Below are 24,285 nucleotides of genomic sequence, written 5' to 3'. Positions count from 1 at the left end.
AGCCATCTCGGCCAGCATTTGTAAACTTTAATAAATTGTCTGAATCAAATAATAAATAAGCATTGTCATATTTCAACACTCCACATAGCAAACCATATATTACATTACAGCTAATCCACTAACTAGCCTGAATGATACCTTACACTCTTTTTGTGGAGTTCAGTATAATAACATATTATTATTATTATTATTATTATATGGGCACCTCCATGGAATCCGAAGACTCATTGCAGGAAAATCCAATCTATCATAATTCTCCTTGAACCCATTTATAGACAAAGCATTGAACTGACTGGCAACCCATTCCACTCATTCACAATTCTCCAAGCAAAAAAAAGACTAGATATTTACTTCTCTGAGCAAAATATCTAGTCCTCATACCCCTACTAACCATACCTTTATTCAACTTCCATTGATTATCCCTTATAGTGGTCTCTTTGGCAAAGTGTTGAAACATTTCCCTTGCATCTATCCTATAAAACCCTTTAAGTAACTTAAATGTTTCTATCATACCCCCCTTTTTTCTCCTATCAACCAACTGCTGCAATCCACACACCTTTAATCTATCCTCATAAGGAACATTCCACAGACCACTCACCATCTTGGTCACTTGCCTCTGAATCCTCTCCACTGCTTCCTCATCCCCCAAGTAACCCAGGGGACAAGACTTGAGCACATTAATCCAGAGGTGGGTGTTATCAGGGCCTTATAAAGAGGAATAGCAACTTCCTTATTATCATCAAATTCCTGCCATGTACCCCCCAAGGGGTGTACAGGATATGATAGTACTACATGAAAATTGTACATCATTACTAACTTCCTATCTACAATTTTCCTCCAAATTAGTCTATTACTTGTCAAGATTCCAACATTATCAGATCTTATATTTCTATCTTTTAAGGCACTTTTTACTGTATCAATCCACCTAAATCTTGGTCTTCCCATGGGTCCTTTTCCTGCCAACCTGGCAGAGAACACTTGTTTTGGTAATCTTTCCTCATCCATTCTGTTTACGTGACCATACCACCTGAGACAAGCTCTGCTAATGCATCCCTGGATGCTGACAAGGTCAAGTTCTTTCCTAATGTCCTCATTGTTAATATAATATTGCCATTGATGCCATCTGTTCTTGCCCCTAATCTTTCTCAGGACTCTCAAATCCGCTGTCTCTAGTTGTTAATTGTTTTATTTCTGACCCAGCTCTCAGATCCATAAGTTAAAATTGGTTTGAACACCATCTTGTACACAGCTAATTTAGTGTTCTGACTAATTTTCTCTCTCTCTTATTCCATATGAATTTATTCAGTTGACTTTCTACCATGCCAGCTTTGTTGATTCTGTTGTCTATTTCCATATTTAATTTACCACCTTCACTAAAAATCATGCAGAAGTAGTGGAAATGTTTTACTTGTTCCACAGGTTCTCCATTCACAATGCAGCTTACATTTTCAATACTTTAGGGTCAAAGCTGTATAACTGAGAGGAGACCTCCACATAGCCTTTAAAGGAATACGGAGAACCGACCAGGGCTTCTAACCCAATGTCCAATCCTCACCTTCTCGTGGTGCACCCTGCTAGGTATCTACCTGGATACTGAACGAACGAGGGTGGGCTGGCAATTTGAGATTTAGCCAACCAAATTGTATTCTTATTGGCTTAAACCAAAATACAGAATGATGGTACAACATGACAGAATTTCATGTCACCCATTTAAACAAGGCCCCTGTTGTTTTTACCAGGGAACCAGGGCGAACAGCGAAAAGTCAGCTACTGGAACAAATATGAAAACACACCCCCAATTCAACATCACCAGAGTTCAAGAATGGCACTATCAACATAAGAAGCCTGAATGGCAAAGAAATGGAGCTAGCTAAGTACCAGATCGACATAATAGGGGTGACTGAAACAAAAAAGACAAAAACTGGTGAGATCTTTCTGAACAATAAATACAAAATGTTATACTCAGGCAATGACAATCAATGAAAAGAAGGAGTAGCCATGGTATTCAACACTAAATATGAGGCTAATCTTCTTGAATGGCAGGCAATCTCAAGTAGAGTGATGTGGGCAAATATGAGACTGGGGAACTGGACAATGAGACTTATTTGTGCCTATGGTCCCACAGAAGGTTCTACTAAGGTAGAAGTGGAGGAATTTTTTAATGCTTTAGAAAAAGTATCTGACACAATGAAATAGGAAAAGTTGGTCCTTGTTGGAGGATCTAAATAGCAGAGTAGGAAATGATTGTCAGACATACAAAAATATATTTGGAAAATTTAGAGAAAAGCGCAAAGCTAATAATAATGGCAAATATCTCTTGAATTTCTGCTCAGGACATGGACTGGTTATTACTAACACCATATTCCAACATAAAAATGTGCACAAATTCACATGGAGAGAAGAGGCAAGGAATAAGAAAAGTCTCATTGACTATGTTATTGTTGATAGTGATGTTTACTTCCTTGTGCAGGACACCAGAGTGTACAGAGGATTTGAAATTGGAAGTGATCACTATTTACTCTTGAGCAGGATAAGATTGAATTTCATATTGAAAAGAATAACATGTAAGAAAGTTTTAAAGCAAATAAAAGTTGAGCAGCTCTCATATGTGAACTGTAGACTAAAATATACAAAGATTATTGAAGAAAAAATGAAAGAGTTTGAGAACAGGAACCAAACTTTAGTGAAGAAAACCTTGATTGATTCAGCCAGAGAGTCATGTGGTGAGGTTGTATGCTTGGATAGAAAAATCAGAACTCCATAGTGGACACAGGAAGTTAAAGAGGCAGTGAAGGAAAAGAAGAAAGCATATCAAAAGTTTCTGGTAAATAAGTCAGCTTGTGCTCTTAGAGAATACAGAGACAAATGTAAGAAATCTAAACACTGTGTAAAATTAGCTAAACAAAAGTCATGGGAGGACTTTGACAAGAAAATAATTATCAAGAAGATGGCAAGATATTCTGGAGGTTGTTGAAGAAGCTTAGGAATGAAGGAAAGAGTGCTGTAAAAGGAGATAGAGATGATAAAAGTGACATGCAAACAGGAGAGAAAGATATCCTTGAAGTATTGAGTAATTACTTCGCAAAATTGCTAAATGAAACAAGTAGTGATGACAGCATAGTAGTAAAAAAAAAAAAAAAATACTCAACAGGCATGCAGTCAGGAATACATATCCATACTTGAAGTAGCCATCAAACACCTGAAATGTGGAAAGGCAGCAGGAGTAGATGATATTCGACTAGAAATGCTCAAGTATGTAGGAATAAAAGTCTTACAGTGGCTGCACTGCATAGTTCAGAAGGCCTGGACAGAGGGAGAAATTCCAGATGATTGGATTAGAGTTCTCATAGTACCCATATATAAAAAAAGGAGAATAAAACTGAATGTCAGAATTAGAGGTATTTCATTACTGAGTGTTCCTGGTAAGATATATCCAAGTATACGTGAGAAAACGGTTGAGAAGGATTGTAGATGAAAAGTTTGTTGAAGAACAAGTTGGATTCCAGCCAAATAGAGGCTGTCAGATCAGATCTTTTTATGAAAATAGTGGAGAAATCATGAGAATATAACAAAGATTTTAGTTTTGTAGATCTGGAAAAATCATATAAGGTGCCAAAAGAGAAGCTATTCAGTACGCTACAGTTATATAGTGTCCGTGGAGCATTATATCAAGCAATAGTCTTTATTTGAGTTGTAAGTCAGCAGTTAGAATTGAAGGAAGTATAGAAAGATGGTTTAATGTTAAATCTGGTGTGAGACAAGGATGTACATTATCCCCTCTGTTATTCATTATTTATATGGATCACATTATGAAGGAAAGTGGTATTAAACATGATATCAAAATTGGAGATGTTAATGTCAGCTTTTTGCTTTATTCGGATGATGTTATACTTATCAATAAATCAACTACGAGTCTGCAAGATTCCTTGACTAAATTGAATAACTGTTGTAACAAATATGGTATGAAGGTCAGCACTAAAAAGTCAAAGACAGTGAACATAGGCAGAATTGTTGAAAATGTCAACTGCATTGTGAACGGAGAACCTGTGGAACAAGTAAAACATTTCACCTACTTAGGCACGATTTTTAGTGAAGATGGTAAATTAAATATGGAAATAGACAACAGAATCAATAAAGCTGGTATAATAGGAAGTCAATTGAATAAATACATATGGAATAAGAGAGAAATTAGTCGGAACACTAAATTAGATGTATACAAGACAATGTTCAAACCAGTTGTAACTTATGGATCTGAGAGCTGGGTTAGAACTAAAATACTTGATCAAAGATTAGAGGCATGAACAGATGGCATCAATGGCAATATCATATTAAAAATGAGGATATTAGGAAAGAACTTGACATTGTGAGCCTCCAGGAATGTGTTAGCAGAGTTAATCTCAGGTGGTATGGTCATTTAAACAGAATGGGTGAGGAAAGATTGGCAAAACAAGTGTTCTCTGCCAGGTTGGCAGGAAAAACGACCCAGAGGAAGATCAAGATATAGGTGGTTTGATAGGGTACAAAGTGCCTTAGATGACAGAAATATAAGATCTGATAATATTGGAATCTTGACAAGTAACAGACTGATCTGCAAGAAAATTGTAGATAGGAAGTTAGTAATGATGTAAATTTTTCATGTAGTGCTATCATATCCTGTGGACCCCTTGAGGGAACATGGCAGGAATTTGATGATGATGAAAATGCACCGAGAAATCCTAATTTTCCACTGAAGAATGTTACGGTTGTGCATGTTATACCAACTACTCGACAATTTTGTGCTTAGTTGTAGTGGAATGCGAAGTCCTTCCTGTTTTGATAAAATGTAATTATTTGTAGTGTCAGTATAGGGGTCGGTGGGTTGCGGATGTGTACTTTATTTAAGTATGCCGCTCCCTGTAAAGTTTGAGAAATGCTAATCTAATGTGCTACCGACCACATCACTCACCCTGCCAGTATGGGTCCATTTCACTCACGTATATTTCAAACATCCTAGATGGGATTTGTACCTAGATATCTCCATCCAAAAAAAAAAAAAAGACAAATGACAAGCTGTTCTTCTCACTATGCTGCAGAGAAGCTTAGTTTTTTAAAAATCTTCTGATTTTTTTAATTTTATTTTTGTCAAATTTCAACTGGTTTCAGTTACAAATAATTAAATATCTGTATCTGTTTAGTGGAACATTTTTGCACTTCTTTTGAAAGTTGGAATTGTGAGGATCACATCAATTCTGTATTGTTTTGTCCTCCTTTTTCTCCCAAACCAAGTAGACTGTTCTAGTGACAATCCTATAGGTCAGGGTATTTTATAATGAAATGCCTCTTCATGTACAATGATTATGAATCTCATTGTCGGTGTTACAGATTTTGCACTTTCTGGGAATATTTTTTGTTGTGCTGTCCTGTTAGGTGTCTTCTCCCTTCAGGAGATTGACTACCATGTCCTATTCTGCACCTCTCTGCTGCATTCCTCATATGAGAGATAGGTCCAGTCTTCTATATTTTTCATCCACTCCAGTCTTTGTCTTCCTCTCTTTCTCTTTCCCTCAACAGTTCCTTTGAGAAGTGTTCTTTGTAAGCAGTTATGTCTCAGAATATGTCCAAAATAGCTGACTTTTTTCTTTTAATTTCTTTCATCAGGCTCCTGTTTATGCCTACCATCTCTAGTACCTCTTCATTTGTCTTTTTGTCTTTCCATGATATCCTCATAATTCTTCGCAGCATCCACATTTCAAAGGCCTCCAGTTTTTTCACACTCAGATTGGAGAGTGTCATGTCTCTACTCCATATTATAATGTAGACCATATGTAACATTTGGAGATTCTTAGTCTTGTTTTCAAATTTAATTCTCTAGATGTTAGTAGATTTTTCATACTGTTGAAAGTTGATCTTGCAATTGCAATCCTTTTTCTAATTTCATCTTCTGTCCTGCCATTCTCTGTGATCAAGTGTCAGAGGTATTTGTGTGCACCTGTTCTAATTTATTTCCTTTTATATTGATGCATATTTTTTGTATTTCCTTTTCTCTTGAAATTATCATGATTCTTTGTTGAAGGTAATCTGAAATCTAGGTATCTACAACTCATATACACGTAAGTTTTAAAGATATACTAGCTTCTTCTAATTTTTCTTGTATTATTCTAATTTTGATACTTCAAGAAAGTTTATAATTTTATTAAGGAAGTTTCCAAAGTAGGTAAAATATTCACACTTTTAGCTACATTCATCATATTTAATATCGTTATAAACATTATGTTAATCAAAAGTCATAGAAAGATCTGCACAATAATAATATATTTTCCCTGTAAGAACTAATTCTAGGAGTCAGTCATATCAGTAGCAATTGTCCTTCTAACAGAGAAAATTAAGAAATGTTAAATGCAGCTGATGTGAAAGAGGACACGATTTATATAGAAAGGCCTCAGAGGCACATGCTGCCACCATGTTTATAGTTAAGAAAGATGGAAATTGTCTAGATTTAGAGATGTTTCATAGAAACAAGGGTGAGGAAACAAGCATTGCTGCCAGTAATAGGTGTAACTGGCTTTCACTATTTGTCCTCATATTACACCATGCACCATATTACACTTCCACCATGATCCCATAGAAATTGGGGCATGGTGGAAGTTATTTTTAGTGAACAGTGCCCATTGTAAAAGAGACTCATTGCAGAAACGGACTGTCTACCAGTTTGTTTGAATCACAAGGTATCAGTCAACTGATACCCCTCTCTCTCCCAGTCCTTTTCTGAACAGCATCAAGAATTTTTAGAGAAGTTTCAGTTGCACTATCCCAAATGTGGAATCAGCATTTCAGGGTTAGATGAGTTTGGGATTCATACATTAGGTCGACAGATGAAAGGCAACATGTTAATGGAAAATTATGCTCTTTTTTTTTTTTTTTTTTTTTTTTGGAAGCTAAGGATGCTATTACAAGTGATGCATTAGTGCCAGGAGAGAGAGAGAGTCTGAAAAGGATCGACCTGGTGTTGCTGTTAATCAAAAACATAAGGGAGGAGGAATATCATTGTACATCATCAGATACCATATGGTTACTCAGTGATGTGCCATTCCAGTACTTGCCAAGTGGTCCTATTGTATGCTTTTTTCTGGTGGTTTCACCTCCCTGAAAATCATTCCCTTCAGACACACCATCCATCCATCCATCTCATTGAGGGTACTCTTGAGGAAAAGAACTAAGGGCTTTTTTTCAAGAAATAAAAGACAAAACTATGTTTTGGAAACATTTGAAGGGGGCTTACTAGGCTTTTATTTTCCCACTGAAAGATGGTGTGAAGATAATTTTCTAGGATTCTTATTGTAAATGGTCTTGAATTTGTATGTTTGAGCACTTAAATGTGTCAGCAAAATTTTGGAGTGAATGTGCAAATATGGTAGGATTATATTGGCTTTATCAGCCCATATGGTGTGAAAATTTGCAATTGAAACAAAAAAGAAGAGGAGGGTTGGTGAAATAACAGAGTCCCTGAGAAACACCTGTATTAGTCAGAAAATCTAAATAGAGAATTACAATTACAAGAATTGAACAACCAAAAAAATAACTGGCAATCCAAATGCAGCAGAAATATTTTTCTGTAATAGACATTAAATTTTTGACCAGTGAGCTTTATGTTGCTGAAAGTTTTTCACTTGATTATAAATTAATTATATTCTTATTAAAGGAAGTTTCATGGCTTACAAATTAACAATTATATAGAATTTAGTAATAAATGCCAAGGTATATGCAATTAAAAAATAATATTAAAATTAACTTAATTTATTTTTACTTTTATTACTTTTTCAGCAAAAGCCGTAGCAGATGCAAATGCAGCAGCATGGGCAGCATACTATGCACAATATTATGGACAGCAGGCACCACAGATGCAACCAGCACAACAACCAGCTGGCCAGCCTCCCCCACCCCAAGCAGCACAACTCCAGCCACAACCTCAGCAAGAACAGCCTGCTCCACAGCAACCACAACCTCAAGCTGGTATTCACAAGTTTAACATTATAGTAATAATTGTGCAGTAATACAGTTAGCTATTTGGGTTGCTTAAACATATTCTCTTAAACTAATGGTTTCCTTTATGTTCTGTCTTCGTTGCTGTTTCTTCTATTGCTTTACTACAGAAAAATGGCCTACAAATGTAACAATTTTACATTTGTAACAATTCTATATAATTTGAATAGCAATTTGAATTTGAATAAGAAGGATGTTAACTTCCAACTAGTCTTTAACCACCTAAGAATTTGTGATTTGGTTGCTTTTTCTGTTATCCTGTCCATTATGACCTATGGTGAAGGATCAGATTTTCACTTTAAAGTATATAGTTCAGAAAGCATGGGAATATAACAAGAATCTGTATTAAAGTTTTGTTGATCTGGAAACAGTACCAAGAGAAAAGCTGTTCAAAATGCTACGATTACTTGGTGTAAATGGAACATAATGAATAATAAGTAATCTATATTCCAGTTGTAAATCAGCATTTAAAATTGAATAAGATGTAAGATGATTTGTTGTTAAATCGAGGTGTGAAACAAGGGTACACGTGATCTTTACTATTATCATCTGTGTGGATCACATTATCAAGGATAGTGGTATTATGCTGATATCAAAATTGGAGATATTCAACTCAGCTCTTTGTGAAAATGACATTATGCTCCTAAATAAAAGCAGCACATGTCTGCAGGATTCCCTAACTAAATGGAATGACTGCTGTAATAAATTTTGTACAAAAAGCAGCAGTGAAATAGGCAGAAACATTGAAAACATTCTGACTGGAGAACATGTGGAATAGGTAACACGTTTAGCTATTTAGGAACAATGGTTAGTAAAATCAAATTAAATATGGAAATAGACAACAAGACTAGCAATGCTAGTAGAGTATAGGACCTAGATGGCGAACCTATGGCGCATCAACGATTTACAGGCGATATCCTTTTATATGCTTATAAATTATTCGGCCTTTTTTTTTTTTTTTTTAATTGTTACAATATGTAAAAGTTAAATTTTGTTTTACACGAGATTAGCTATGAAGACGTGGATATGATTGGTGCGGTATTAACAAAAGATCGCATGACCCAAAGGCAACCGAAAATTGTTGAGTTGAAATGCTAATTCTCTTCAACAGAATTCCATAACATCTGAAACTGTCATAACAACATTCACTATATATTTCTTTGTTTTAACACATTCAGGATTGGTGTCGTTTATCGTTCTGACAAAACTTCTCATTACCGGCAGGCTCAACTCACACAGAGTTTCAACCCTTGGTTGAAACTCTGTGTGAGTTGAGCCCACTGGTCATGTAATTGAAAAATTAGACAATAGTTTTTAGTTAGACACTGTGTTTTAGGTGCAACATATGGTTTTGCTTGAGTCTATACGGTATAGTTTCTGTGAGAGGGGACATGCGATTCATTAGTTAGCTCCGTTTTTATTCCAGCTGTCTGTAATTGCACTATTTGTTGATAAATATATTACGCAGACTGCAAAAGGCTCTGTACCTTATTCAGGGATACAATAAAACTACTTGTTTTTCTTGCATCTGCGGTACGAGTATAATAGCTGTTTAAATGGATGTGATGGATGTGAACATGTTTAAAACATTTTTCGTGTGCGAGGTATATGCAAAACTTTTTAATGTCTTTTTTCGTAAAGTAAAATCAGGGGTGCAAGTATACGTGAGGGCAAGTTATATTCGAGTAAATACGGTAAGCGTTTTGCCGACAAGTTGACATCGTTCTGATGCTTCCCCTGCTCAGCTGACTTCTATGGTGAGTTACAATGCATAAATATTTTTCTCGCTACCGTTTTTTTTTCTTCAAACCAACATCATTAAAATTAATATAATATTACAATAATCATTTTTACACTGAACAATATTATAAATTTATATATAAATAAAATAAAATATTATTTATAAAATATAAATTTATAAGTTAATTAAGTTAGATTAATTTTCTCCTATTAAAAACTGATTGGCATTTCAGCAACGGAACATCAGCAACTTGATTTGTAAATATTAGGCACATGCACATAAAAAGGTTCACCACCACTGGTATAGGAAGTCAGTTGAATCATTTTATTTGTATTAAGAGAAATTATTATTATTAACAGAGACCTCCAGGGAGTTAGGAACTCAATGAGGGAGACCATACTGTTCCCACCAGCTGTCATACCTATTCTTGTATTCATTCATGCTACTTTCACACACAGCACCCATTAGCAATCCATTCCAACTACACATGCAGAAATGCAGCAGCATTTCTCTTAATCCATAAAAATTATAATTGTCATAGTGGAGAAATTAGGGAAAACACTAAGCTAACCATATACAGGATAGTATTCAACCCTGTTTTAACTTATAGGTCTGAGAGTTGAGTTTAGGAATAAAACACTTAAAGATCAAAGACATAGATATGTGATTCTGAGAAAGATTGGGAGGGGGATGAACAGATGGCATTAATGGCAGAATCATATTAAAAACATTATTAGGGTGGAACTTGACAGCGTTAGCATTTTGGGGTTTGTGAGCATAGCTAATAACAGGTGTACGTTCATTTAAACCATGGGTCTTAACCTTTTTAGTGATCAGCACTCCCTTGAAAAATGTGTTTCTATTTCTTTATTTAGGAAATTACATCTGTTGCAAGATAATTTATTTATTGAAAAATAACACATACATTTACATATACATGCAAAACAATATCTCAATTTTTAATGGCTATGTTGTTGTTTATTCATAATAATACTTTTGAAGCAAGGCTCATTTTTTGAAAGAGCCATGCATAAGTCATCACTTGCATTTAAGCGATTTCTGGCTTTTGTTTTTATGTGCAAAAGTGATGAAAATCTCATTTCACACAGGCAGGTGGTGGCAAACGGTAAAAGTGTCTGCAATGCTGCTTTTGCCAGCTGGATAATGTTCTGTGTACACTAGAATTGTTCTAAGTCCAGTTTTTCAAATTCCATTTGAATACGTGCATTGGCTCGTATTTCAATAAGATCGTCTTTTATTAAATAGCTGTCGTCCATTGAATCTGGGTCAAAATTTAGAAACTTTTCTCGCACCCCCAAGGGGTGCACACACCCCAGATTAAGAACCACTGATCCAGAGTTACAGAAAGGCTTGTAAAATCATGCACTGTAAGCCTACAGTGCATGCTGTCTCCACTGCTATTCATCATCTATGTCAATCATATTATGAAGAAACATGGCATTAAATGATATCAGAATTTGTGATATTTAACTCAACTCATTACTTTATGCAGGTGATGTTATACTCCTAAATAAATCCAGAACTAGGCGTCAGGATTCTTTAACTAAGCTAAATATGAAATACAAAAACATGCAAAATATTTCATTTATTTAGGCACCATATTCAGTAGAAAATGACAAATTAAATTTCGAAAGAGACAATACAATAATCAAAACTGGTACGGTGGGAAGCCAGTTAAATAATAAATTGAATAAAAAATTAGCCCAAAACACATTAAATAGTAGTATATGAGACAGTGTTTAAACCAATTTTAACCCAAAGAATGAAAACCAGAGATATAAGGGTTTTGACAACAATTGAGGAAGTGAACAAATAGCATTCAAGAATGTGTACAGAGAAGTATAGTCTCAAGTACTGTTGTCACTTAAACAGAATGGAAGAGAAAAGATTGGCATAACAGATACTCGATGCTAATGTGGCAGGAAAAAAATCAGTCGAAAACTGATTGATGAAGTTAAGTACTCATGTGGTATTGTCATAGCAATCCACACACACACATCGTGAGGGTACATATCAGCAATTTTATGACAATGATATTTGCTGCTGTACCCTTATAATCTACATGCTTTATGCAATATTTTCCATTCCATTGTAATAAACATAGTGGAGATAGCGTATAGCTACACTTGTTGAATATGAGATTTCTATTCATTATGTCTACCCTTTCCTTCATGCTTACACAATGATCAGAATACATTTTGAAAAATTTTGGAGACAACTACTGTGTTAGGGTAAAACTTTAGTTTAATATAAATCAAATCATTATGTCTACATTAGTATACTACTTGCAATTGAGACTCAGTAATGAATTGTTGGTTTCATTTTCAGTAGTGGATTTTATGCACTGATGATGAGTTCATTTTTCACCGGAAATGTGGAGAGTAGCCTTGGTCAAAGATCAGATGTCATGAATTATCATGCAGGCTCTCAGAGAGTCAAGAATTCTTCAAGGGTATTCCTCTTCCATCATCATCATCATCATCATCAAATTCCTGCTATGTACCCTCAAGGGGTGTACAGGATACGACAGTACTACATGAAAAAATTACATCATTACTAACTTCCTATCTACAATTTTCCTCCAAATCAGTCTGTTACTTGTCAAGACTCCAACATTATCAGATCTTATATTTCTATCGTCTAAGGCACTTTGTACCGTATCAATCCACTTATATCTTGGTCTTCCTCTGGGTCTTTTTCCTGCCAACCTGGCAGAGAACACTTGTTTTGCTAATCTTTCCTCTCCCATTCTATTTAAGTGACCATACCACCTGAGATTAGCTCTGCTAATGCATTCCTGGATGCTGACAATGTCAAGTTCTTTCCTAATATCCTCATTTTTAATATGATATTGCCATTGATGCCATCTGTTCACGCCTCTAATCTTTCTCAGGACTCTCATATCCGCGGTCTCTAGTCTTTGGTCAAGTGTTTTACTTCTGACCCAGCTCTCAGATCCATAAGTTAAAACTGGTTTGAACACCGTCTTGTATACAGCTAATTTAGTGTTCCGACTAATTTCTCTCTTATTCCATATGAATTTATTCAATTGACTTCCCACCATACCAGCTTTGCTGATTCTGTTGTCTATTTCTATATTTAATTTACCATCTTCAGTAAAAATTGTGCCTAAGTAGCTGAAATGTTTTACTTGTTCCACAGGTTCTCCATTCACAACACAGTTGACATTTTCAATGATTCTGCCTATTTTCATTGTCTTTGTCTTTTTATTGCTGACCTTCATACCATATCTATTACAACAGCTATTCAATTTAGTCAGAGAATCTTGCAGACTTGTAGCGGATTTATTTAGAAGTATAACATCATCCGCATAAAGCAAAGAGCTGACATTAATATCTCCAATTTTGATATCAGGTTTAATACCACTTTCCTTCATAATGTGATCCATATAGATAATGAATAACAGAGGGGATAATGTACATCCTTGTCTCACACCAGATTTAACATTAAACCATCTTCCTGTACTTCCTTCAATTCTAACTGCTGACTTACAACTCAAATAAAGACTAAGTATTGCTTGATATAATGCCCCATTGACACCATATAACTGCAGCATATTGAACAGCTTCTCTCTTGGCACCTTGTCATATGCCTTTTCCAAATCGACAAAACTTAAATATAGATCTTTTTATATTCCCATGCTTTCTCGACTATTTGTCGTAAAGTGAAGATCTGATCCTGACAACCTCTATTTGGCCTGAATCCAGCTTGTTCTTCACCAAGCTTTTCTTCCACAATTCTTCTCAACCGTTTCTCAAGTATACTGGCATAGATCTTGCCAGGAACACTCAGTAGGGAAATACCTCTGTAATTCTCACATTCAGTTTTATTTCCCTTTTTATATATGGGTACTATGAGAGCTCTACTCCAATCATCGGGAATTCGTCCCTCTGTCCAGGCTTTCTGAAGTATGCAGTGCAGCCACTGTAAGACTTTTATACCACCATACTTCAGCATTTCTGGTCGAATATCATCTACTCCTGCTGCCTTTCCACATTTCAAGCCTTTGATGGCTTTTTCTACTTCAAGTATGGATATGTACTCCTGACTGCATGCCTGGTCAGTGTTTTTTATCACTGTGCTGTCATCACTGCTTGTTTCATTTAGCAGTTTTTCAAAGTAATTACTCCATACTTCAAGGATATCTTTTTCTCCTGTTTTCATGTCACCTTTATCATCTCTAACTCCTTTTACAGCACTCTTTCCTCCATTCCTAAGCTTCTTCAACAACCTCCAGAATATTTTGCCACCTTCTTGATATTTATTTTCTATATTCTTGCCAAAGTCCTCCCATGACTTTTGTTTAGGTAGTTTTACACACTGTTTAGCTTTCTTACATTTGTCTCTGTATTCTGTAAGAGTAAAAGCTGACTTATTTGCCAGGAACTTTTGATATGCTTTCTTCTTTTCCTTCACTGCCTCTTTAACTTCCTGTGTCCACAGGGAGTTCTGATTTTTTTTATCCTTGCACAAAACCTCACCACATGCCGCTCTGGCAGAATCAATCAATGTTTTCTTCAGAGTTTGCCACTGAATCTCCAAGGTTTGATTCCTGTTCTCAAACTCTTTCATTTTCTTTTCAATAATCTTTCTGTATTTTAGTCTACAGTTCACATCTGAGAGCTGCTCAACTTTTATTCGCTTTAAAACTTTCTTACATGTTATTCTTTTCAATATGAAATTCAATTTTATCCTGCTCAAGACTAAATAGTGATCACTTCCAATTTCAAATCCTCTATACACTCTGGTGTCCTGCACCAGGGAGAAAACATCACTATCAACAATAACATAGTCAATGAGACTTTTCTTATTCCTAGCCTCTTCTCTCCATGTGAATTTGTGCACATTTTTATGTTGGAACATGGTGTTAGTAATAACCAGTCCATGTCCTGAGCAGAAATCCAACAGATATTTGCCATTATTATTAGCTTTGCTCTTTTCTCCAAATTTTCCCAAAATATTTTTGTATGTCTGACAATCATTTCCTACTCTGCTATTTAGATCCCCAACAAGGACCAACTTTTCCTTTTTCATTGTGTCAGTTGCTTTTTCTAGACCGTCAAAAAATTCCTCCACGTCTACCTTAGTAGAACCTTCTGTGGGACCATAGGCACAAATAAGTCTCATTGTCCAGTTCCCCATTCTCATATTTGCCCACATTACTCTACTTGAGACTGACTGCCATTCAAGAAGATTAGCCTCGTATTTTGTCTTGAATACTATGGCTACTCCTCTTCCATGTTACATAATTTCTAAAAACCTGTCGTATCTTTCTTTCACTGAAGATGCACTCCCAGTATTCTTGTTTGCCCATTCCACACCCTTCCTCAGCTTTGATAACCTTCAGTCTCTCTTCAGCTTGCTGTGAACTATAAAATCTCACTTGTGTATGGTAAGACCACCTTACAAAATTGCATATATGTCTGTTTCAGCTGATTACTCCAACTTTGAAAACCACATTTCCTGAGTATTGCTGTATGCACAATTCCACTGCATCTTTATGATTGTCCTTGATTCTTTTCATCTGTCTCCTCATCTCTGAACCCAGAGTATCATATCTGACCACTGTATTCAACAGATGTGATGTTAACAAAGTATTATAAATTGTGAGAATAACTGCCTTACTCCTACAAGTTAGTCTTCAGCATTACAGTTATTGGAAATGTCGACTTAACTACCTAGCAACATGGCACCCTGCACTTTATCTACCATCACTTTTAAGTCTCTAGCTGCATTAACGATGTGTAGCAGTTAACTGTTAATATTAACACTGAGGTGACATTCATTATCATTCTGTTTTTCTTGACTCTATATTCATACAAGAATTACAGGGACATTCTTCGAACGCTGCTTTATGTAGATTATGCTGAAATAGCTAAATGTCTTATTATTCTGTCAGTTGCTGTGTTCTGTCTGGTTTTCTTACTTGGTTGAATGCAAACCTCAGTTTTTCCGAGGTTTTCACCCTTAGAAAGATTTTAGAAGGGATTCAAAGTCATATTTTTCTAACCTGAATTGCAAATGGTGTGTCTTCTTCCCCATTGTGGAATGGAAGAGCCTCGACATTGGATTTTTCTCTCATGGAAGAATGTATTGAAGAAATATGAAAGGAAATAGATATAAACATGAGTACAGGTAACACCAAAAGTGCATAGAAAGGCATACAAAAACAATTCAGAAAAAGGATAATGATACTGAGAATAGTTAAAAATAAGAATGGAAAAGTGCTAATTGAAGATGACAAAATAACAGAACACATGCGAGCAGTATGCCAAAGCCATTTAGAGAAGAAGGGGAAAAAAAAAAAATTACTAGTTTTTTACATCTTGTTGCATGCAGCTTCAGAGTTAAATTATAAATTTGAAAAAAAGCTCATATAAATAGACTGATTTCTAAAGTAACAACTGCCATACATCTGATTTCTGAAATTGTTACTTTAGAAATTAGTCTGTTTATACAAACCTTTTTCAAAATTTATGTTTGATCCTGAAGATGCACAACAAGGCATCAAAAGTCAAGTTCGTGAAGCAGTTTTTTATTTCTTTAACTTTACAAATCTGGTGTAAATCATGAACAGTAAAGTGAGGAGACCCTGAATATAAACATGTTCATATGAAATGATGTTGTTCTGCACAGTGATTATCACCCAGGTGATCTTGCTCTTCATGAAATGCACCGACCCATCTTCAGACAGTCTGGTATGGTATGGCATTGTCGCCGCAGGCTTCCCTTAAGGCATGAGCTAAAGGTTCTGAATGGATAACTCACTCACATGGAAACCTTAGAGAAAACTTAGCTATTAACTTTATACATATCCATTCAGCTGTTAAATATTAAATTCATATATGGTGCTTCTGTTCCTAAGAGCTCCTTAAGTACCTTCGGCTCAGTAATGAAGTTCATTTTTGTTGATTGTTGTCCTCTCTCCCCATTTCAGTAAATTCCCATGGTCTCTGCTCATCAGAATTGGCATCAGTGTGTGTGCTTAGTGTCTACTTTTCAGCTCTAAAAACTTGCAGAACAAATTTTTCTTTCTCATTTTCTCTGCTACTGTCTTTTGCAATAGCATTTCTCCTGCATTTTCCTTATAAAAACTTTGCATTTCTTGAAATCCAACATCAACATTTCTTTATTCCTTTCAATTTTCTGCCCTTCAACATCTAATGTACAATAGGTTGAACAGCATGTTGGAGGCTTAATGGACTGTATACAGCACTCAGAAAGTATTAAAACGGAAATTAATACTTCCTATATTTCGTCTCAGTCACTGAGACATCTTCAGGGATTACACAAAAAAACTAATGTAACATATACACAAATACCATACGACACTAAGCCCAACCACCTGGGTGACTCTAAAGTCCTATCTAGGTAGAACGCCCTCTAAGGGCAGTTTTAGGTGGCCTGGAATGTAAGGAGGGATCTCTGATGATAAGTGTTTCCCAAATCTTAGGAAACTTGATGCAACCGTATTTATTAAGATTTGGTTGATTTCTGAGGGCTGCTGCTGATTCTAAAAATAGTCTCTCTTTTTTGAATTTGCTGTGGTGGAGCATGGTGGTTTTTTTCCATGAGATCCTATGGGTTGTATCCAAGACAAGGTCAGCAAGGCCTGACTGACCATAGTCGTGGTTGCAGATGTGTGACTTGTGTTCCTCCAGGCAAATGGTTGCTGATCTGCCTGTCTGTCCAAAGTACACCACCTTATAGGAACAGGGTACTTTATAAACTCCAGGCACTGAGAGAGGAGGGAGCTGATCTTTTGTAGAACGGATAAGGGTAGCAAGTTTGCAGTGAGGCTTAAATGCTGTGTGTAGGTTGTACTTTTTTAAAATCTTGGCTATTTTTTCCAATGTGCCACGGATGTAGGGTATGGTGGTGGCATTTCTAAACTCTTTCTGAAGAGAAGACCAGGGAATGGGGGAGGAACTGATTTTTTCTTAATACTGTGATCGCTGTTGCCATTTGAGAAGAAAGTGCTGTGTATGTGGTCAAGCTTAGTTGTAAGGACAGTTCCACTGGAACAAAGATTGTGTGCTCTCTTGATTAGAGTTTTAATAATGCCATATTGTTGAGAGGGGTGGTGGTGGGAGAGTTTGTGAATGTATCTGCCTGTGTGCGTGAGTTTTCTATATACAGTGAAGGAAAAGTGTACCGTTAGGAAGGCGTGTAACTAAGGGAGGGTAAACAATTGTTCTTTTCCTTTTCCATCGTAAGCTGGATTCTTGGATGTAGGCTGTTGAGGTGACTGAGGAAGGAGCCTAATGTGTCTGGGGCATGAGGCCAAATAGAGAACACATCATCTACATATCTTAGCCAGATAGAAGGTTTCAGAGGAGCTGAGCCTATGGCTCATTTTTCAAAATCCTCCATATAAAAATTGGCAAGAGGGGGGAATCCATGGCAGTTCCCTCTGTCTGCTTGTAGATTTTGTTCTTCCAAGAAAAATAACCAGCATTGATGGCAGAAGGAAAAACGTTTTCTAAGAGTGTTAAGGTTGGACAACCTACATGCAGGATTACTGTTTTAAAAAATAGTATTTTCTTGTAAATAAAGTAGCGGCAACACTGTCAGTAGATGCAGTTGGTAACTCAAATGTTACTCTTGACAGATAAAGGCACTAATTATATGTACTGTACACGGTGACACAGCCCAATCTAACAACTGTTCTTGTGTGGAGAAGTGGTTAAAACCAATGTCTCAGTGCATGATGTTCTAAGGTATGTTCACAAGATTAGAACAATGATATTGGATCAATGTCCAGATTGCATAATGTAAAAGTGCGAGTGACTATTATTGTGGCCTTAGGGAACCCTATGGTGACAGTGCCCTACCCTACTAGACTGTCTGAAGATGGGTCAGCGCATTTCATGAGGGGGGCAAGAGCACCTGGATGATAATCACTGTGCAGGATGCCATCATTTCAGATGAACATGCTGAGCTTATTCAGGGGACTCCTCACAGTTGATTGGCAATGGACTGTACTCCAGTTGGCCTGGGACTCTGGGATAAACTACCAGTGTTTGGCACATCCTTAAAGAGAGAGAGGCTTGGTATGTGCAAAATTTCAGCTCGTTGGGTTCCACATCACTTAACTGAAATGCAGAATTGGTGTCAGTATGCAGTTGTTGGCCTACATCTGGAACAGTATGAAAATGAAGGAGATGCATTCCTATATCGTATCATAGCGATTGACGAAACTTGGGTAAGGGCTTATGAGCCTGAATTAAAGAGATAATCCAACGAATGGTGCCATCCAGGATCATCCCACATGAAAAAAACTTTTCCAGAAACCCACCAAAGTTAAAGCCTTGCTGATTGTCCCTTACAACAGTCAAGGTTACTTTCTCCATCATGTTGTGCCCCTGGGGTACAACATGATGAAGCAAGATGATGATTTGATGATGATGATGATGATTAACGCACAGTACGATTGGTTTCTGGAGCACCATTTGTGTCTGGCTTTGTGGAGAAAGTGACATTTTTTTCACAGGTTCTCCACCATGTTCTCACAATGGCAAGTATTGGAACATCCTCCGTATTCACCAAATTTGAGTACTTGTGACTTTGACTTATTCCCCAAAGAGAAAGAACCCCTCAGAGGTCCATGGTTTTGTGATGTGCAAGAGGTTCTTTGAGCAGTAGATCACACTCACTGATATCAACAGGCAACACTTTGCTGATGATATTCAGTAGCTCCCTCAAATTTGGAAACAGGAGCAGAACAGGAGATTACATTAAAGGGATGTAATTGTATAGACTTGATAAATAAACTTTTATATTTTGTGCACATATTGCTGCTACTTTATTTACAAATATTATAGAAATGAATATGATTAAGAAATTGTCCAAGAATATAAGTTACAGTAGTGTACATTACATTCCTTTTTCTTAGGGAAATTGTATTCGTTAGTTAGTAGCTATGTTGTCCAATGACCAACATTCAATAGGAACGGTGGAATTTGCAATTATTTAATCGTACACTTGGTATTTGACACAACTATATGCTTGAACTTATTGCAGGTGTAGTGGTAGGTTCTCATTATAATGAATGGGTTTTGACTGCACATATTAATAGTTTACTAAGATTTGATAATTCTTGATTATCTTCATGTTTAGTACAGTTAAGTCTTGCTATAGCAAACACCATTACTATAACAAAACTACCAAAACATACTGCCTAACACTTCATAAGCATGCTGCTATTCTAAAGAAAATTCACCATAGGAAAAGTAAAACAAATAATTTGTTCAGTCTCTGTTTTCAATTATTCATTTTCTTTCCCCATAATCTATGAAGCTTTGATCAAGAGTGAGTGAGTTTGTTATAATATAGCAGTGTTTGCTTTAGTGAGAGTCAGAAATTGTGTGATATTGATAATATTTGATCATTGAGATTCTTTTAATAAATAACAGGTATGCCATTATGATGGTATGAATAAGAACAAATATATTTAAATGTATATTTCCTTATTTATGAAATTATGTGATGTCCCAGGAGGAATGTACTACCAAACTTCACAGGTTGATTCTCAAATCACGTTTCTAACCAGCATAGAGATTTGACAGTTTACTATCATCTTAGAACTTTTCTTATATGGGAAAATCAATTATTTTAAGTTTTAAGAAATGAATATCAGTGAACCTTTTATAGTTCATAATGTTTGCCATCTACTTGAATACTCATTTCCACACACACGCACACACACACACACACACACACACACACACACACACACACACACACACACACACACAATGCTTCTCACCCATTTCAACTGTAATAATCTGTGATATCCAAAATACTCTGCAGCATCCCTGTTGTTAACTTTTGTATAGTGCTTATTCATGTAACCTTCGACAAATTGGTCTTTATGATTGGAGATCTGACCAAGGATGAAGAATTCTCTGAACAAACAGTTGAGATAGTTACAGTTCAGAAGTGAAATGTTTGGGGGGAGGGAGGAATGTAGCAACATATAGTTCACCCACTGTTTGTAGGTCTCTCCTTGGCATTTTACTAAGAATAATTGATTCATGCTGAAGGGGAGAAAGAAATGAAGGATGTATGGATTGGTCGCCAACTTGCGAAATCACGTGCTTTCTTGTCTGTTGCTGTACTAGTACTAGCTTGATTTTTGTTGTCGCTTTTTTGCATTATTTTTTATTATTAATTTATATGATGGATCCAGTACAGTCGAATAGTTCTGTTGTTAAACGTTTCAGTAGCTCTTACAAAAGAATATTGAATAATGTGCTGACATTCTGCGAAAAAGAATCGTCAGAAGGCCGTCTCCTTTTTCACCTTTCTCAAGTCATAAAACATGCAAGTGCAATTGCGGGCGTATCGGGGTCAACTGTTAAAAGAATTCGTAGGGAATCAAAAGGTGAAGGTCAGCAAAAATTTAAATCTCCTAAAAAAGCGCCAGAGAAAGAAAACAGTCGAAACCGTAGCTTTGAATGATTTTGATGTAGACGTTATAAGAAGAACTATTCACGAATTTTACGTGGTCGAGAAAAGAGTGTCAACTGTTCCGAAATTGATTCCTGTGCTTAAAGAAAAAATTAATTTTCCTTGGAAAAGAGAAAGTTTAAGGAAAAGACTTCATGAAATCGGATTTTGTTTTAAAACGTCCCAAAATAAAAGGAAACTTATCATGGAGCGAAGTGACATTGTTTTATCTGGAACGCAGTATTTGAGAGCAATAAAACGTTTCAGGGAGGATAAAAGACCGATTGTGTATCTAGATGAAACTTGGATTGATAGTAATTTAACTTATGGAAAATGTTTGCAGTCTAAAGAAGAATGTGGAGTGCTACAAACTGGAAATGCCTCGCGGCGCATAATAATTTTGTGTGCAGGTGGAGAAATGGCTTTTTTACCGAATTCAAACTTACTATACAAAGCCAATTCAACTACTGGAGATTACCATGGGCAGATGAATTCTACGATCTTCGAAAAGTGGGCAGAAGAAAAACTGATTCCAAACCTTCCTAAAAATGCTGTTGTTATAATTGATAACACTTCATATCACTCTATTCGATTAAACAAAGTTCCAAATTGGTCTAAAAAGAAGCAAGTTCTTATGGATTGGCTCTCTACAAATAACATTTCTCATTCCCCAGATATGCAAAAAATCGAATTGCTTAATTTGGTCAAAAGAAACTCGCCCACAACTAAACTATTTAAATTCGACAAGATGCTCAAAGAGCATGGATTTCTAGCTTTGAGGTTACCACCATATTATTACGATATTAATGCTATTGAGTATGTTTGGGTAGAAGTGGAAAGTTTCATTCGGCATCGCAACGTAACTGGGTATATTGACATGTCAAAACTTTTTAAGCTTTCAGAACAGGCAATTGTGAAAGTATTACAGTTCAAAACTGGGGAAAATATTGCTCTCATGTCACCTCATTGGAAAATATGTATTGGGACAGAGACGGAATTATCGAAGAATTATGCGAACCTTTGGTGATCAGTTTAAGTGAAAGTGATGGCGATTCGTACACCGATTCAGATGCCTATGAAGATTAAAAGGATTTGATAATGGTATTTTTTTTGCATGGGTTTGTTAAAAGAGTCACAACAAGTCATAAATAATTAATCGGTTTAGGACATTAAAGTGTCTCAGTTCTCTCAACTGTACGTTTTGAATATCTAAGTTCATTTGAAAAAATTTCTGTTTTTCTGTATAATTATTTTTATTTTATAGAAAACTTTCTTAAAAATAAACTTAAATTTTTGTTTTATGCTATATTTTTTTTTTAATTTTGTTAATACTCTACGTACATTTTTCCAACTGTTATACAAGCAAAATAGTTACGCTTTAAAAACTACAATGTTCATAAAAGAAAAGGCTAAATTTTCCGACCTTTATTCAAAATGAATAAAGGTCGGAAAAGGTCGTTATGTATATTATTCACTCCAAGTAATTAGCACTTTATTGTTAAACACAACATACTTGACATGGGATTTGTGAGCACCCGGTACTTGATAATCTTCTTTTAATATTGTACCTTGTACAAATAATAATCGGAAACTAATTCTTGTATTAGTTCCAGAATTGCATTCAGCTAAAATGCTAGGTGATTGTTTTCAACACAAACAATACGAGTATAGTCCAAAAAATCATCATCAGTATGCTACAAGAGCAGTCTTCGTTGCTATTACAAAATCTGTAAATGAATGTTAACATACTTCTCATTTGAAAACTTGGCTATCATCTTTGTGTGAAAAACACACAGCTAAACATGGTCTATCCTGTAACATACACAGAACACGATCGCAAACTGAATTGTGAATTGTCCATATCTTTCTCCAACTTTTTTGCTCAAAGTTACTCAAGGAAAGGAATTGACCTAAGAATCTCAGTAGATTCATCCTGGGCATTCTTTATATTTTCAGTTATTTTAAATCTTGGTTATTATTAATTTTTATAAATTATTTATTACAGCCACTACAACGCCTGGACCTGCCCCTGCCCCACAAGGTCCTACACCAACAGCAGCAACTGCGGCACCTGCTAGCACAGTAGCTGGTCAACCAGATTATAGTGCTGCTTGGGCCGAATATTATCGTTCTCTTGGAATGCACAGAGAAGCAGAGATGATTGAACAACAAGCTCGTGCTAATCAGCAAGCCCAAGTTGCTCAGCAGGTAGGTATCTTTTAATAACAATTTAAAAATGGAGATTCATAAGAAATCTTATGGTTCCAGGCTTAAGAATCACTTATCTGATGTAGCCAAGTGTGAAAAGAATTCTTGTTAATGTCACTGAATAAAACATGCAAAGAATGGTTCTCAGATTATGGTGGTGAACATTGAATTTTGGCTTGCATTGTTCGTCTACAGTGACTGGATTGGTGTATTTTAGTTGAAGCAAGTTATTTTAATCATTTATAAATCATCATCATCAAATTCCTGATATATTCCCTCAGATGTACAGGATATGATAGTACTACATGAAAAATTTACATCATTACTAACTTCCTATCTACAATTTTCCTCCAAATCAGTCTGTTACTTGTCATGACTCCAACATCATCATATCTTATATTTCTATCATCTAAGGCACTTTGTACCATATCAATCCACCTATACCTTGGTCTTCCTCTTGGTCATTTTCCTGCCAACCTGGCAGAGAACTTGTTTTGCTCTTTCCTTGCCTATTCTATTTAAGTGACCATACCACCTGAGATTAGCTCTGCTAATGCATTCCTTGATGCTGCCAATGTCAAGTTCTTAAATAATATCCTTGTTTTTAATACGATATTGCCATTGATGCCATCTGTTCATGGCTCTAATCTTTCTCAGGACTCGCATATCTGCGGTTTCTAGTTTTTGGTCAAGTGTTTTACTTCTGATCCAGCTCTCAGATCCATAAGTTAAAACTGGTTTGAACACTGTCTTGTATACAGCTAATTTAGTGTTCCGACTAATTTCTCTCTTATTCCATATGAATTTATTCAATTGACTTCCTA

General features: G+C 35.9%; 1 protein-coding gene across 4 annotated transcripts in view; it reads left to right on the top strand.

Moving 5' to 3' along the window:
- LOC150103960 (far upstream element-binding protein 1-like) overlaps positions 1 to 24,285 on the top strand; it is a 311,837-nt gene that overhangs the window by 268,651 nt on the left and 18,901 nt on the right. For all 4 annotated transcript variants that reach the window (XM_090397206.1, XM_090397205.1, XM_090397203.1 and 1 more), the window contains 2 exons: positions 7,801 to 7,989; positions 23,259 to 23,461. In XM_090397206.1, the coding sequence (XP_090253332.1) occupies positions 7,801 to 7,989; positions 23,259 to 23,461 (392 nt within the window). The remainder of the gene's footprint in view (positions 1 to 7,800; positions 7,990 to 23,258; positions 23,462 to 24,285) is intronic.

The sequence above is a fragment of the Typopeltis vanoorti genome, chromosome 8, assembly GCF_054136105.1.
Source record: "Typopeltis vanoorti isolate ZY-2024b chromosome 8, IOZ_Tvanoo_1.0, whole genome shotgun sequence".
Classification (NCBI taxonomy): domain Eukaryota; kingdom Metazoa; phylum Arthropoda; class Arachnida; order Uropygi; family Thelyphonidae; genus Typopeltis; species Typopeltis vanoorti.
The sequence above is the reverse complement of the archived record's forward strand: the minus strand, read 5'-3'. Positions and strand labels throughout refer to the sequence as shown.